Genomic DNA, 18159 nt, shown 5'->3' with positions numbered 1-18159 from the left:
GTGAACCCAGAAATGACCTACCCAAAGAATGAGATAGTTCTCTCTACCCTTTTTGTATCTACCTGTCTTTTTTGTCATCCTCAATTTCCTGCCACTCCTTTCCATTCCTTCTCTGACATGGTTTTCAGGTTTCCCCCCTCTGTCAGTAATCATTTCATGGGGGCTGAGCACAAAAGGACATCCCTGACCCCACCTCTCCCCCCCTTTTTTTTACTTCAGCAAGCTTTGAAGCTTTGAACCCAAATCTGCTGATACCACCTTATGTGTGGATGTTGTTGTTTTGACTGCATAAGCAACAGCATGAATTGGCATTAGAATGTAAGATGTGTTCGTCAGGGTAAGACCATATTTTCCAACAATTTCCTTCTGTACTTAATGGTGGCATAAAACTGAAGTCTTAACCCACGATTGAATGACACAAACCTGATTTGAAATTCTGTTTTGAAAGTGTTTACTTGGAAATAAGCCCGATATAGTCATGAGAAGAACCCTGCTGAATTGATCAAAGGCCTCTCTAGTTTTGCATTCTGCTCCCACAGTGGTCTATTAGTTGCCAGTGAGTCAACTTTTGAAGGCCTGTAGAAAGAATGATTGGTCTTACCTGAAGTGTAGATTTGCGAGTAGGGATGTTGGAGCCAATGAAATGGGTCGTGTCCTCCTGCCTAGTATCACGTGACGAGGCCATGAACCATCCCATTGGCTCCAGCATCCCACAAGGTGAATCCTATTTCTTACAATACTACTTGGTGATTATTCTGAACATCAACATTTAGTCAGAGCCATCATCACTTAGTTGATTTTTCACATATCAGTTTTCGCTGCTGAAGACTGTTGTGTTTTAAAAGTGCCTTATATCTTTGGCATTGGGAACTGCTGGACCAAGTACAAAAACCAACACGTAACACAGATCATTTTTGTGACTTCAAGTCTCAATTAATTGACAAAGTAGACCCCATTGCAAAAAGATGCCTTTTATCCTAATGCACACAGTTATATATAAGAAACAAGTGCATCTCATGGACATTTGTATCCCGTTCAAGAATGCATTTTCATGCCTATTGGGTGTGGAATCCAGTGGGGTGTGAATGTTATGATCTGTTCATTTCTAATTTCTGTTCTTTCTAGGATGCAAATGATTTCTGGTGGCTCTGAAATTTGTCATAAATACTTTAAATAAAACAATAATTTTTAATTGAAAAATAAGTTGGAGAACCAACATTAAAATGATCTTTTGCGACAATTCAACATAAAATACATAGAGCATGATCCAAAGTTAAGCGCTTTTCAAATCTAGTTTGATTAGGAAACATTAAAGCATTCTTTCATGAAATCAACAGAATTGCTTCATGCTAACTATTTCACGTTCCTATTTTATTCACATTTGTATTCTGATTTTGTATCTTCGTTATTAAAAAAAGGAATTTATTTTAGGGAAATAGGGAATTAATAGGGAATTTTTGTAATTCCCATTTTTAAAAATAGAACTTGGATAAGTGTAATTCAGCCCGTATGTATAAAATACCTCCATTATTATGCAAATACTGTATGAGCATAGCATATCCCAAGATGTCATTTGGCTATTAGGATCTTTAGAAAATGGCCTCTCAAGTCACAAAGCTCATATTCCTCAAGAAAGCAATATAATGCCTTAAAAGTACTATCCTTTTTCTATATGAATAATGAATGTAATAGGAAAAGCCATTATTAAAACGGGAGAATACATTGACCTGTGAGTTGTATGTGAAAACTGCAACTGCATTTCATATTTGTAGAAACTGCTGACAATTCTGCTGCACTAGCAACTGAGCATACGAAAATATTTTGCAATATTATATAGTAAAGGACTATCAGTAATTTTAGCTATCAGTATAAATATTTTTAATTGGAAGTATTGACAGACTATTTAATGTTTAGGCATATGATGATAATATATTCAGGTAATAAATATATTTGACACCATATATTAACTTTTATCGTGTTTATCTTTGGCTGATTGTATTAGTTAAATACAAAAATCATTTCATGAAGTTAGAAGCTGTTTTCTTTCCAAAGTTAAAATGTATCTTTCAGAACAAACAGGCAGTCAAGCAATTCAGCTGTGATTCAGAAAAACAGAATTGGAAGAATTATCAGTGTAGGAATAAGACCAAACAAGTATATGGCAATACAGAAGGTCTGCTTAAAACTATTAAATTATAAAAACCTAAAATAAACTAACATTAGAAAATATTTAAGATTGCTCTGCCTCCTGGGCCTGGCGGGTGGATTGTGTAGTCTATTTTGAGGAATTCCTACAAAATTAGCATTTAATTAGGTGAAGTTAGGCACTCACATTTTTCCACTTAAGGGATATGTTGACCCCATATGGATATTTGTTTGTGGTTTCAAAGGAATGCTTTGCACTTTACTAACTTCACAGGGCCGTTGCAAACATTATGTTGGTGACTCCTTAACCAATCACCAGTGCTAAGCAACTGGGAGAGGGCCATGAGATCACACTCACGTTCCCCTCTTCTTTCAGTGCAATTGCCCTGGTCCTTTCCTTGTCTGTTTTAAGCATGGTTATGCATTAACCATGATGCGTGATAATTAGGTTCCTTCTTAACCAGGGCTTGTTAACTAGCTCTAAACTCTACTTAAGTGGGAAGCTTGGCATTAGAATTGGTTGATATCAATGCCAATGTAATATGTAACCATGGTTAAGGGTGGAGGAGGTAATCCACATAGAGGAGGAGCTAATATATGGGATATACAACCCTGGGTCTGATATTAAAAAAATGAAGTTAAGGCATTACCAGTGTTATGTCTCTACCACTCCATAAAGGGTAATGACAGGCATCCTTGATTTTAGAGCCAGAAATACTTTATTATTAATAGTTTTTGTATAATATCAACATGTAAAACATCTAGGATTGAATACAACTAAATTATAGGCAGTCAACCCATTGAAATCAATGGATTTGCATTAGCCATGTCCATTGATTTCAGTGGATCTGATTAGTTTGATTCATTGCTTTATAGAGGACATATATTTGTGTATATTGCCATAGAAAAAAATATTTCTGCATTTGAGATATTATTAGCTGAGTAAAAGTTTATAGGGTGATTATTTTTTCTCCATGCCTTGCAGTGAAACAGTCATGTTTGATTGTCTTATTGTGATAAATATGATGTTCAGTGCTTTGTACCCAAAAGCAGTTGCTTTGTCAATCATATTCAGTATCATGCCTCTTGATTAATATAAAATGAATTAAGTGAGAATGGTCTATTTAAAACAAACAAACATTGCATCATACTCTGAATACTTGGATGTATTGCTTGACGAAATGTTATATTTAAATTTGCTTAAATTTTTATATAGGATTAACCTGGATTATACACAGTCACAGTTGCTCTCAAATGTTACATTAAGCCATTCTTATTTGCCTTTATATTTAGTTTACAGTGATCCAAAGTTAATAGAAAGAGTTGCACTGCTTATTACAGTAAATGTATCTATTTCACGTGGCTGTGGTTTCTATAGTGTAGATGCATAAATCCCTGATATCTCATGACCCTCTTAGATTGCAAAGTTTTACTCCATATTTCTTTTCTGTTTGTGGAAATAAATGAATAAACATATCTGTATTATTATGATAATAATGCAGACCCGAGCTGCATACATGGCAAGTACAGTTTTGTGTCGTTGAGACATTCACTTACAAGTCAAGTTCCTGCCTGTTTAATTATGGCCACAGTATTTTGAACAAGGGAGAAACAACTAGATAATTACTCGAATCTTCAGGAGGACTACATGAATCTGGTAGAGCTGAAGACACACCATGTATATATAGTTAGTGGGGAAGATTAAAATTTAAGCGTAGATTATTATTTTTTTAAGATGGCTTATTCTGAAATAATCTTAATTTGCTTCTTAACAATATTTTAAGCAACATTCTAGCACTTCATGATTGAGTAGGCACCTAGTACTTAAGAAATAGTAATTTATGAAAAAAAACAAAAATAACTATTAGATACATTCTCGCCATTTCCCTTCTGCCACCAGCTTTCTAGCTATATATCTGTATACCCTCATTATAGAGTATGTTTGGAAAATTCTTTGAATTCTTAAACAGTTTTAGGACAATAATTGTTATAACATCAAAGGCCTATTGATGCTGTTAATGCAGAAGGTGTCCCTCCCTATTTCTGCCTGACCCTTTACACAATAGTACTCTCTTTTTGCAATCATTCCAGCTGCATCCCCAGTGAAAGTTTATGTTCATGACTGTGAGCAGCAAGTGGACGCTTTACACTCTTTGCGGTATAATGTGAGTGAGTTTCTCATCTCCCTGCAAAGCAAAGCAAAGCAAAGCAAAGCAAAGCAAAGCAAAGCAAAGCAAAGCAAAGCAAAGCAAAGCAAAGCATAGTTATTTGTGTAAAATAACAGATAAGCTTGATTAGCCTCAGAGGGACAGCTTCCATTTGGGATTTAACTGTCCCAATATGATACTATATTGGCTGGCATTTAACGTGTATGACTTGGGACTTTATTAATTTTCTAATATGGAAATCAAGGATAAGTGTGTGTGTGTGTGTGTGTGTGTGTGTGTGTGTGTGTAGATAGCTATAGATAACAAACACACATATATTACAATTATATATTGATAAGCTAAGGAAAATAGTAAACCTCTCATTCTCTGATTAGTCTAAGCTGTTCCACTGCAACACATCTGATAGTTTTTTAACACTACAGTTTGTGCAGCTGAAGTTCTCAAAGCAGTATGATACATATACCATAAAACAGTTTGTAAAATCAAGGTAAGCACCATATGCATATTATTCTAGACTCCATTCAGTATCATAAGAACAGCCAGCTGCAGAAGCAGTCTCCACCATCCTTCTGATGGTGAAGAGAATGTGCTATATAGGCTTTAATGGCCCTGTAAAAATATTACAGCTTTGTACTTTCTTTAAGTAGCACCCCTTTTCAGAACAGTTATTCAAGACGGGGTCCTGATCGTAGCAACATCCTTCCTGGTAATAAGAGTCATATGATTTGGGATGCAGAAGACATGCAGTTCTCCTGGCCCTAACACAAACATTCCCTCATTTTCACATCATGCTAATAAGCATGCATCAAGCTAATCTAATTAGAGGACTTAGGATAAAGATATGAAAAGGGTATAAACTGTGACAGACATTACAATGTATCTTAAAGGCTTCGCATAGGAATTATGTCAATACTAGCTGTCTTCAGTATGCAGTAGAAGTAGCAACATTCAATCAGTGACACTGTTTTTTTTCTAAAATGTTACTGATTAAAAACATTAATTAATTAAACTTATATTTATAGTTTTAAAGTTTCAGTTTCACACAAAACTGCAAATTCATGTTTGCCACCAAATGTACACTTGCTGAGGAGCTGAGACCTCTCCAGCTCCCTGAGGAATCTGCCAATGTAAAAAAACACAGTTGCTAGCACCTGTTTGTTGCATTTATGCCTTACATTTTTGGAAATACCTTTAAAATGTCTTGTGAGAAGAGGCACACAGTGACTTTCTTATCCAAGCATACAATAGAAATTCTTGCTTTTCATTTCGTAATGATGTACTGAATATAAGTCAATTAAAGTTTCATCCAGTTTTACTTAATAGTTACTATGAAGTGTGTAAATACGTAGGTACTGTCACTTTAAGCATTAATGGCTAGCATTTTATCAACTAAACTAATGCTTTTTGTGTGTATTCCATTTTAAACATTAATTTAAAATGCACATTGTAATCTTTTCATAAAGGGCTAATTATTTCCTTTTTAAAATGCAAGGATAAGAGTGAATGTCTACTAATGCTTTAAATGGAAGACTGCAAACATGTGATCTGAATTCATTTCAAAAGAGTTTTCCAGTTTTAATGGAAAAACACTAGTTTGTCAGGCTTTCTATTAATTTGTGGTCCATTTGAAAAAATAATTTGACATACATGACTGTCTTGCGCTATCTGAAAGTTGTCTCTTCTGAAAAAGTCCCCCCCCCACACACACACAGACTTTATGTTTTTATGGGGGGTTGTTTGCATTAATTGCATTCCCTTGCTAATGAATTTGGGTGGTGTTCCATATTTATAGAATAACTTGTTTACTCTTTTCAGTGTACTTGGGGGAAAATATTTTTTTAAACCTTAAGACAAGATTACATTCTTATTTCCTATTAAAGGCTTGTTCACGTTTAGTGAAACCTGGCCACTTGGGGTATATTTTTAGGAGAGGGCTATAACATATTACTTATGTACCCGGTCATTGTTACTGAGATAATTTGCTGGAAGGCATCAAAATTAAATTATAAAATTGTTGACATCAGACCCCAACAATGTCTAAATAGGGTTAACCCCCAATTAACAAAAGAAAAGGAGAAAAGTCAGAACATTCATTACAGGTTTAATTATAATATCTGGTTGATTCAAAACCTTCTTACTATGTTCTGGCTATTCCAATTTAGTCATTCAGGCCATGCTGCCTGTATTGTGTATTCAGCAATCCCTATTAGACATCTTCACAGTGAGTGATTCTGCTGGGCTTTCTGACACCCGCTTTCATGCATGGCCTGCTATTCTGTGTGGAAATGTTTTTTTTCTGAGCTGCCTGGAACATTAAAGACATCTTGGCCATGTCAGACTCTTGAGTGAGAGTGTGTGCGTGTGCATACTTTGTATGAGTATACCGCATATGTGTATCAGTTATTAGATGTAACTTATTATAATTTTTGTGTTAAACTTATATGTTTGAATATATATTTGCAATAAGTCTTTTGCATATAAACATTTTCTGCATTATATTTTTCATTAAAGATCCCAGTGAATGGAGCTTACCTTTATTCTGATTTCTGTCTGTTGTAAATAACACTAGGGGGCACTGCTTATCCTCCATTGTGGATTTCTTTTGGGACTGTGAGGAAAAACTCAGCTGATTTCTGTAATCTTACTTTAATTAACAATGGTATTCTTATTAAAAAAAAATCCAGACAGTTTAATTCATTGCTGTTTTTGTTTCTAGTGCACTGTCTAATCTAGTGTAGTGTCTAAATGCAGCGTTAGTACAAAGGATGGAGCTATTTGCACTTAAAACAAATAAAGAATAAAATGCCCCACACAATAAATAGCATTTTTTTCATTTGAAATGTCATTCTTGGCAAAGCCAGAAGGCTAACTTTGCCCTGTGATGAGGTTTAGATCCCTTGCCAGCTGTGCTTCTTGCTAGCAAGTGTGATTGAACAGCTTTAGAAAACAAGTGAGAAGGAATCACTGAAGAGTTACTGTAATTCCATTGAACAAAGGTCAAGAGAAAGATATGCACAGAACAAGCCTTAGAAGTTTAAAAGCATATATTCAATTACCGAATAATACATCAAAAATTGCTCTGTTGTATAATTAGAACTTAATTGCTGAAATTTCTCATTTCTTCCATTCACAAAATATTTTACCAGTGTATATATGAGCTAGAAAACTGAAAAAGGAAGTAGAAAAACATGTTTCTGTGATTCTGTAGCATTAATAGTTCTAAGTCATAAAGGCCAGAGTTCAATACTGACAGAACATAAGTGAATGCCATAGTTAGTGTTCCTAGTGATTTAATGTAACATTAATGATTATTTAGTCTTCATACTGTTCTTTTCTGTGGCCTATAAATTTCACTAAGATATTATCCAAAAGTTTCAAGAAGGTTGTACAAATATAGCCCATAGGCTACAGCCAACTTTGGCTGATTCTTTACTTACCGTCTGGCAGAGCTCCAAGTTCTCCAGTAGGTAGAAAAAGAAACAACATGTCATTCCTTAATACTCTTGCAGACTCTGGAGGGAACAAAACATTGATTAAGGTTTAATCCTCCCCCAAAATTATTTAGTTAAGTATACCAACAAGTGAGATAATAAAAATGGTCAATCGTGGTGAGCCTTTTATTCAGGGAGGAGAATGTTTGGATAAAAGTACATTATGAAGTTCTTCAGTATATCATTTTTCTCACTGCTACCTAGTGATTAATTTTGTGTTGAGTTTGATATTTGCCTATATAAGTGCTGTGGGATTCTGACACATATACATAAATACTTTCATGCAACAGTTAAAATGTATCATTCATGGAAAAATCTCAGTGAAACTAATTGATTGCTGTGAGGAAGATAAACCTCATTTTGATTTTAATATGGGGTTGTATTATTACTTTTGTATATACTATTTTGCCTATAGCAAAGTTCTTAGCTAATTTTGATTTGTACATGATATACTTGGAACATTTGCTATAGGTATCCACCATTTAACAAGAACAGGTACCATCTACTTTCGTCTTAGCACTTCATAAGGAAAACACTGATTAATCACTACTACAGAGTTATTTCTATTGTATAGTTCAAAATGCTACTTTGTTGGTACTGATGAACTCCAAACTAATGGCCTCTTATAATAGATACCTCATTCCGAGCAGGATGTTTTATTTGCCTATAAATAAAGTTAATTCCAAATCCTGATGTATTACATCTGAAACGCTGACTGGGTGCGTTCTAGCAAAGAATAACTTGAAATATTACAGTTTGCTGTAGCTAATCGTTTATTACCTCAAGCCAAAGGAAAGCAGTGTTCATGCACAGGCCAAAATGTCTGTAGAGAAGTGGGAAACTGACAGGAAAGGTCTTCGAGATTTCTTCCTGAGGCTTTTGAAAGGAAGGCCAAGGCAAAAAGAAGAAACAGCAGCATCCTCTTGTCAGATGAGATCATTTTCTACACCTTTTAAAATGCATGTCGTCACATTTGCAAACCCAAAGTACTGCAATAAAGTAATATTAAAGCATTATAACCATCAAACAACCATGCTTTGGAAATGAGGGGGGAAAAACTTTTCCTGTAACTACTTAAACAAAACTCTGCTCCTAATCTAGGAAAATTACCAAATTATTTGCCCATTGCCACTTAGTTTTATCGTTTGCCAGTAAGTGCTCTGCTGCCTCCATTTCTGTGTGAAAATAGCTCATCGGCATCTCTAACCAGCAAGAGCTTTACCATATATCATTATCAGAAACGCCATTGCAGTAGACTTTTATACCAATAAATTTATTTTGAAATTAATAAGGGAAAGTAGTACAGAGACAATGCTTGAGATGGGCTAATAAGCGTGCCCATGAGAGTTTCCTTTTCCTAAATGAAAGCTTTTGCATTGCTAAAAGGCTACAAAAGTTGCTTAGGTAATAAGATTCTCTCTTATCAGTAAAAATGAAAGGGGGATGGACTGCATAGCTCAAAAGATTGGTAATCAGATTACAAAGTCTTTCACTTCTAGGTCACTGATTCAGCTCTGCCCCCTGTTTAGTAGTGACGAAGAGCTGCTCCCAGCTGATGGCTTTTCAGTGGCCTTTGTTAAATACATCAGTTGTCTCTGTCCAGTGACTAGTGGAGCCAGAATTAGCACACATGTTGACATTTTCAGTTGAGAAAATTTCTGCAAATGAGATGAAATGACCTCCTCATGTATAGAAATATTTCCTTCAGAAAGTGGATAGAGAACATTGATGGGACTATGAGAATGAATTTGCTGTCAGTATTTACCCTGTATCTGGCTTTTTAAGGTTAAAGAGACTTTCTGCAGTACTTGTTTGTCAGTTGCTAAGAGTCCGGCTTTAAAATTAGGTAACTAAAGTGATTCTTAAATTGACCCAAGATGTTATTTTAGCATCTTCTTTCCACATTGCAATTATTTTGTTATCTTTAATATGCTTTCTGTTATTCATAAATGCTTCAGCATATACATGTTATAAGTAAAGTTAAAATGAGTATACTTAAAGGTTTGAACAATTATTGAGTAATAGATTATACATGCCTGATACTGTCCAGTCCTCTACCACATAACACCAAATTTGCTATTAGTCTCTGAAACTGCTGCAAGTAAAATCTTCCTGGTCAAACCAATAGTTTGTTCCTTTTACTTTTGTACAAGGCAGCAAGAGGTTAGAAGCTGGATAAGGGGAGTGTTTAAGGCAACAGAATGAGCAAAAGAATAATTGGTTGTAAGAGTTAATAGGTCAGCATTGGAGGAAATGAGAAGTGTTTCCTTCAGAGACAGATGCGGAACAAGTTGGAAACTACGTATCTTTCTCAGCAGCATGTGGCTATTCAGGATTTGATTTGATTGGAAGGCAATATTAGCTGATAACCAAGTTGGTGGCTGGGCCAAATACACAAACTGGACAAAGGATCTGCAGACAACCTCTTTTAAGTTGTTACGTGTACATATAATTTCTTAAAATGAACTAAGGAAGAAACAAAGGTCAATCAATCTGTTAAATCTGTGATCAAGGGACATATCTTGCAGACCCTCCAAGTGTCCCTATTTTCTAGAGATGTCCCAGATTTAGAGAAGCCGTCCCAGTTTCTGATTTGATCCTGGAATGTCCCCCTTTTCCCTATTTTCATTGGAGAGATTTTGGAGGGTATGGAGTTATCCAACCCCCAAGCCATCTGAAGGCAATCCAGTGTAGGAAAGGGTTTTTTTAAAATGTGTAATGTTTTATTATGTTTTTATGTAAGTTGGAAGCTGCCCAGAGTGCTGGGGCAACCCAGTCAGATATGTGGGGTATAAATAATAAAATTATCATCATGGAATGGGACGTCCCTATTTTCATTGGAGAAATATTGGAGGGTATGATTGGTGTTTTAGTTACAGGCATACGTATATACAGAACTAGATATTTTATTGCTCTTAAAAAGGATTGTTCCTAGATTTCCTTAGATGAAGTAAGACACTTTTTTACTGTTCAAACTTTCCCTTGGCCAGAAAACATTTAGCAACTGTAATTACTGTAGACTAAAGATTAAGGTACCCCAGACCACTAGGTCCAGTCGCGGACGACTCTGCGGTTGCATGCTCATCTCACTCTATCGGCCGAGGGAGCCGGTGTTTGTCCGCAGACAGCTTCCGGGTCATGTGGCCAGCATGGCTAAGCTGCTTCTGGCGAACCAGAGTAGCGCATGGAAACGCCGTTTACCTTCCCACTGGAGCGGTACCTATTTATCTACTTGCACTTTGACGTGCTTTTAAACTGCTAGGTGGGCAGGAGCTGGGACCGAACAATGGGAGCTCACCCCGACACAGGGATTCAAGCTGCCGACCTTCCAATCGGCAAGCCCTAGGCTCTGTGGTTTAGAGCACTGCGCCACCCGCGTCCCTTTCACTGTAGACTAGATAGATCTTAAGTCAGGGGCAGACTTTGGTCTTTCAGATTTCAGCAGCACCCTGTGCAATGCCAAAATTCAATCTGCTTTCTAGAAAGAAGCTAGGAAGCAAAATATTTTAGCCAGCAAATGAACTCAGACTTGCAACTGAAGAGTGATTTGTTTCAACATGAGGAATTAGAAAATATCTTGGTCCTAAAGAACTGCTGTTTCCCCGTTCTCTTTAGTGCACTTTATTCTGTCAGATTTTCTAGTCACTAGAATCTCCATAGGTTGCCCAGGTAGGCCCAGCAGCAGTCAATCAGGAAAACTATGTACTTTTCAAATTAATATAGTGTAGACTTAATTATCCCAGATGCTTTGGTTATCTCTCTCACCACCACCAAACACACATGCAGCAATCTAATAAACGGGGGGTGGGGGTGGAAAATGGAGGTTTAGGGATAGGAGATTATTATGAAAAGTGCTAAAAATAATGCCATTATATATTTTTGTTATCCAGCTACATTTATAATACTGCATACAGTGTTGGTTTCCCCCAGCCACCTGAAAAAGTTCTAGAGCTGAAAAGGATATAGGAAAAGGCAACTACAATGATAAATGCATTGGTGCACATTATTACAAGGGTAATTTGTTTTTTATTTAAGTTTAGTTTTTAATTTAGTGCAAAAGACAGTTACACAAAAATGATCAAGATTTTCAAAATCAGGAATAGTATAGAGTATGGGAAGACTGGATAGAACCTCGCCACCCCTGCTAATATTATTAACATTCACATTGATCCAGTGAAGTTATAAGAGCTTCTTTTTTTTGCAGGAGACAAAATAAACTAGTTATACACAGTTATTTTAAATGAGTTGTATACAGTGGCTATACAAATTGAAGGTGACTTGTGCAACCATTCTTTTGCTTCCCCTCCTCTCCCCTTTCTCCCCCAAAATCCTCTCCTGAGGGCTGCAGGGCTAGGGGAGATACAGGCTGCATTTGGCTGGAGGAATAACCCAAGTCAGGCCAAGGCATTTTGCCCTGCCTGAGCTTTGCTCAAACAAGCTTCATCCATACCATTTTGGGTGGTTCTAGAGAGGTTTGGGGAGAAGGGACACGGGTGGCGCTGTGGGTTAAACCACAGAGCCTAGGACTTGCCGATCAGAAGGTTGGCGGTTTGAATCCCCGCAATGGGGTGAGCTCCCGTTGCTCGGTCCCTGCTCCTGCCAACCTAGCAGTTCGAAAGCACTTCAAGTACAAGTAGATAAATAGGTACCGCTCCGGCAGGAAGGTAAACGGCGTTTCCGTGCGCTGCTCTGGTTCGTCAGAAGTGGCATAGTCATGCTGGCCACATGACCCGGAAGTTGTACGCCGGCTCCCTCGGCCAATAAAGCGAGATGAACACCGCAACACCGGAGTCGGTCACGACTGGACCTAATGGTCAGGGGTCCCTTTACCTTTACCTTTAGAGAGGTTTGGGAGGAAGTAAATGGGTTGCAGAGAGGAGAGGAAGCGGTACTGGTTGCACAAGCTGTCTACTCACACAAGCAGTGACTCAATGTCCTAAAAAATAGAAAAGTTTGTGTAGTGTAAATCTATTAATAGTTATTAGCCATGCAAGCTGAATACAATTTCTATGTTCATAGGCAACATTCCTCAGAGGACAAGAGCCAGGTAATAGGAAGAGCTATTGTTTCAGTCTTCTGTGATATTCCAAGAGATATTTGGCTGTCCATTGCATAAAGCTGATCTAAGCAGAAGTAGGACTAGATTCATGTTACTCATTTTTAAAAGCTATTTACTTCTGGGATTTAAACATTAAAATAAAAATGAGGAATGAAATGCTGCTGCTTTGTGATTTTACATGTTATCTCATTCTGGATAAGTAAGGACTGCTTTTGACAAGTAGCTTTGATTTGAAATTTGTAAAATAATGAGAATTCTCAAGCTCTACATCTAATGTTGTATCTCTGCTAAGCAATTCCACTTTGGACATTACACAGTGTTTTGCAGAAGCCCAAGGCATGTATATACTCATTGGTCACTCATTACATCAACTAAGTCATCAGAGCTTCTCTATCCTTCTTAAAGGCCTTCAAGTATTGTATGCTTGTGCCCAATGGTAGTACTGGTGAACATGGGAATTGCTGACACCTTGTGGTCTTATTCCATATTTCCAGTGTTTGGCAGATCATTGGAACTTAGTTACAATGAACTTTAGCTGAGTTTGGGCCCTTAAATATTAAATCTTATTATTGCCAATCTTAAAGGGCCCCAACCTAGTTAAAGTTAGTTCTGACTACAGTTGCATTGATTTCAACTGGAATTAGTTACAACTAACTTTTGTTGCATTGAGGCTCTCATCTATGAATCGTAAAGAAACAATATCTTTCCAAATGATATTTTAGTTAAAGATATGGAATTAGGTTGCGTCACAGGTATCTTGCATCTAAAGTGATTTATATCAACTTAGTTTAGTTTCAGCTATATCTTTTGTAAATAGATCTCATTTGGGTATTTTCTACATTACAAGCAAATATTTTAAGACACAATCTTCTGGCATTCTTTCCTTGGTTATTTCTATATTGAAGACTCCTCTCTTTTATTTTCCAAGATGTCAGTCAAATACAGGGAAGATTGTTTTTTTTTTTTAAGGGTGTACTTCTTCCTAACTGCTGTCCTAGTGAAAAGTGTGCTCTCATTGAGTTCCTTTTAAGCCTTCAGGCATCACAAACATTTTTTAACAGAAATCTCTCTCTCTCTCTCTCTCTCTCTCTCTCTCTCTCTCTCACACACACACACACACACACACACACACACATTTGGTTGGGTTGGTGTATTTATCAGTAGGGAGATTCAGCTCTATAATTAAGGCATGTTGAATACTTTGTTAAAACCTTTATTCAGAATCATCATAAAACAGTGTTTCTCAAACTTGGGTCTCCAGCTGTTGTTGGACTACAATCCCCATCATCCCTAGCTAGCAGGACCAGTGGTCGGGAATGATGGGAGTTGTAGTCTAACATCAGCTGGAGACCCAAGTTTGAAAAACACTGTCATCAATAGATATTAGATGTCCTATCACTCCGGTTTGGTCTAGAAGATTTCTTGTGATGGGGAACGGTACAAACTGTCCAAATTTCAGACTTACAACACTTTACATATGAGAGGTAGACAATATTTATTTTATGCCATGCATACACAGTGGCAGGTACCACTCTAACTTGGCTCTTTTTGACTCCTGCAGCTTGTTAGAGATGGTATTAGGGCTACAGTAGAGGTCTAACCAGTCATATTTGCTAGGAGAAAGGCTTACACAGGAATGTGTATAGGAAATTTGGCAAAGCTGTAAAACTCAGCTTTGGGGGAGCTCGCTAGGACTTGGTTTACAAATCTGGAGATTTCACATGTCCTTTGTTTCCAAGGCTCAGGGGTTTATCTGAGCTGTGCCCTATTCAAACACTCCTGAGAGCTATGCTCAAATAACTACATAGTTTTCTGGAGCCTTAAAAATCAACTACTGGTGTTATTTTTTTCTGTTTTCGCACAGCTACGTATCTGATCTGTGGTTAAGATTTGAAGGGCAATGGAAAACTTACTGAAAAATTGGTGCTTTTCAACAATTTAAAAGAGTAGATGCACAAGAGACTTCCAACTTATGAACCAGGAAAATATTCTCAGAAAACAGTTCTTGAAGAGTTCTCTGAGGAAGGCTTGTACCGTATTTTTCGTTCTATAGGACGCACCGGTCCATAGGACGCACCTCGTTTTTTGGGGGGGGAAATGAATAAAAAAAATTTTCCCCCCCCCGCTGCCGCCCCAAGCCTCGCGTGCTTCGGGCTGCAGGCTACCGCCCCAAGCCTCGCGCGCTCGGCGGGACCTCCCACCGGGCGCGCGAGGCTTGCAGACACTCGCCCGAAGCAAGGGGAGCCCTCCGGAGGGCTCCCCGTGCTTCGGGCGACAGACTGCCGCCCCAAGCCTTGCGCGCTCGGCGGGACCTCCTGCCGGGCGCGCAAGGCTTGCAGACACTCGCCCGAAGCAAGGGGAGCCCTCCGGAGGGCTCCCCGTGCTTCGGGCGACAAGCTGCAGCCCCAAGCCTTGCGCGCTGGGCGGGACCTCCTGCCGGGCGCGCAAGGCTTGCAGACACTCGCCCGAAGCAAGGGGAGCCCTCCGGAGGGCTCCCCGTGCTTCGGGCGACAAGCTGCAGCCCCAAGCCTTGCGCGCTGGGCGGGACCTCCTGCCGGGCGCGCAAGGCTTGCAGACACTCGCCCGAAGCAAGGGGAGCCCTCCGGAGGGCTCCCCGTGCTTCGGGCGACAAGCTGCAGCCCCAAGCCTTGCGCGCTGGGCGGGACCTCCTGCCGGGCGCGCAAGGCTTGCAGACACTCGCCCGAAGCAAGGGGAGCCCTCCGGAGGGCTCCCCGTGCTTCGGGCGACAAGCTGCAGCCCCAAGCCTTGCGCGCTGGGCGGGACCTCCTGCCGGGCGCGCAAGGCTTGCAGACACTCGCCCGAAGCAAGGGGAGCCCTCCGGAGGGCTCCCCGTGCTTCGGGCGACAAGCTGCAGCCCCAAGCCTTGCGCGCTGGGCGGGACCTCCTGCCGGGCGCGCAAGGCTTGCAGACACTCGCCCGAAGCAAGGGGAGCCCTCCGGAGGGCTCCCCGTGCTTCGGGCGACAAGCTGCAGCCCCAAGCCTTGCGCGCTGGGCGGGACCTTCTGCCGGGCGCGCAAGGCTTGCAGACACTCGCCTGAAGCACGGGGAGCCCTCCGGAGGGCTCCCCGTGCTTCGGGCGACAGGCTGCCGCCCCAAGCCTTGCGCGCTGGGCGGGACCTCCTGCCGGGCGCTCAAGGCTTGCAGACACTCGCCCGAAGCATGGGGAGCCCTCCGGAGGGCTCCCCGTGCTTCGGGCGACAGGCTGCTGCCCCAAGCCTCGCGCGCTCGGCGGGACCTCCTGCCGGGCGCGCAAGGCTTGCGGACACTCGCCGGGGCTGCAGGCTGCTGCCTGCAAGCCTTGTGAGCCCGCGGGAACTCCCACCGGGCTTGCAAGGCTTGCGGATAGCTTCCTGAAGCCTGGAGAGCGAGAGGGGTCGGTGCGCACCGATGCCTCTCGCTCTCCAGGCTTCAGCGAAAGCCTGCATTCGCTCCATAGGACGCACACACATTTCCCCTTCATTTTTGGAGGGGAAAAAGTGCGTCCTATGGAGCGAAAAATACGGTAAATACTAAATCCTTTCAAATTGAGCTGAAGTGTTATATGCAAAAGGAGCTTCCCAATGTCATCAGGCTGCCCTCTCTCTGGGGACTGCCCAGTGTTGGGGGGGGAAAACCTTGTACTAGATGAACCTTTCATCTGATCCAACAAGACAGTCCTCAAATTAATGATGAAAAGACTACAATCACTTAGTGCTGACTGTACCAGTAAATAGTAATCCAGGAAAAGCATTACACATTGTTAGTACATGACCCATGTGTTCCCATCCAGAGAAGATGTGTGTTTAAAAATAAATCCAACAGATGTTTGCTTCTAAACTCAGCTAATCATCACAAATATATAGCCAGGTACATTGATTGTGTAAAACTCACCCTTTGTATATAATAACAAAGATTCTGGTTTAGATAAATGGGCCACTGCTCTGATATGACATGAAAATACCTATGTTCACATTACATTATAGTGATGGTATTTGTGTCTTCTTTAGCTAAGGGTTTAAAGTATAGCCGAACTCAATAAAATATAGTAATTTTAAAATGCTGAGTTAGCCATAACAGCAAATTCAATGAACATTAAGTTGTACCCAATGAAAAAGAGCAAAACGAAGATGTTTAGTACCATTTTACCCACCCAATACATAGGTTATATATACTCTTTTTTATCATTCATTATTTCAACAAATGTTTCTTCTCTTATTTTTTTATTTTGTTTTCTAATGCTGTGTTCTCTGTTGTACACTATTATTATTTGAAAAATTCTTTTTGTGCGTATTCATAAATCACAGTTTAAGAACATAGACTAGGACCGGTCAGCACATAATGTTAAACTATGGCTTGTTTAAAGAAATGAAAGTGTAGCTTGTTTCTGTGAGTGAACTTGACCCTGGGTACCAGCAAAACAAGATCATAAACAATAGTTTGAAGTCCCTTTGTGAATCTTGGCTTTCCTTTACTGTGGTTTATCATTTTTATGTCATAAATTCATTTTATTTCATAAAATTTATATACTGCTTGATTGTAGAAACCCTCAAAGCTGTTACCCATCCCTTTAAATTCTAGAATTGATTCCTGTGAAAAGCAAAAAGACTTGAGTAGTTTGGCGAGCTTAAAGTTAGACGCATTTGCACTTTAAGACTTTTTGGATTTGTGTTTTCTACAGATGATTCAACGAGAGGCAGAAGTAAAGAATAAAGTTACTGCTGTGGCATTGACGGACTCAGTTCACAACGTGTGGCATCAAGAAGCTGGCAAAACTATTCGAGAGTGGATGCGAGAGGTGAGGCTTGATTCTGGTGTGTGTGCTGGCAAACCTAATCTTTTCCAGTTTTATTATGCTCATTGAAATTTACCCTGTGGCCTGAACATAGTCTGATTTCCTTTCATTTATGTAATCGGTATGTAACTATATTTGGATCCTCAAATCCTATGAGCAGAACTCTATTGTTTCCTGCTTGCGGAAGAAGGGGAAGGTGATTTTTGATGGATCCCCTAGGCCCTGCTAAACCATGTGCCCCTTCTCCAAAATAAATACGTACTGGAGCAGGCTTCCTCAAACTTGGCCCTACAGATGTTTTGAGACTACAGTTCTCATCATCCCTGACCACTGGTCCTGCTAGCTAGGGATCATGGGAGTTGTAGGCCAAAAACATCTGGAGAGCCAAGTTTGAGGAAGCCTGCTCTGGAGGATTGAGGAATACTACAGAAGAATAAGGGGGCATCAGATGCAGAGCAAAGTGGGAAAATCTTCTCCCCCTTTTTTCTCCAGCAGAAGTCCCCA

General features: G+C 39.7%; 1 protein-coding gene across 7 annotated transcripts in view; it reads left to right on the top strand.

Annotated features, from left to right (window-relative positions):
• ARB2A (ARB2 cotranscriptional regulator A) overlaps positions 1 to 18159 on the top strand; it is a 209202-nt gene that overhangs the window by 118853 nt on the left and 72190 nt on the right. For all 7 annotated transcript variants that reach the window (XM_080972935.1, XM_080972938.1, XM_080972934.1 and 4 more), the window contains one exon: positions 17542 to 17658. In XM_080972935.1, coding sequence (XP_080829061.1) covers positions 17542 to 17658 — 117 coding nt within the window. The remainder of the gene's footprint in view (positions 1 to 17541; positions 17659 to 18159) is intronic.

This window comes from Podarcis pityusensis (assembly GCF_964106645.2).
Source record: "Podarcis pityusensis genome assembly, chromosome: 11".
Taxonomy (NCBI): Eukaryota; Metazoa; Chordata; class Lepidosauria; order Squamata; family Lacertidae; genus Podarcis; species Podarcis pityusensis.
This window is presented reverse-complemented; position numbering and strand designations above follow the sequence as displayed.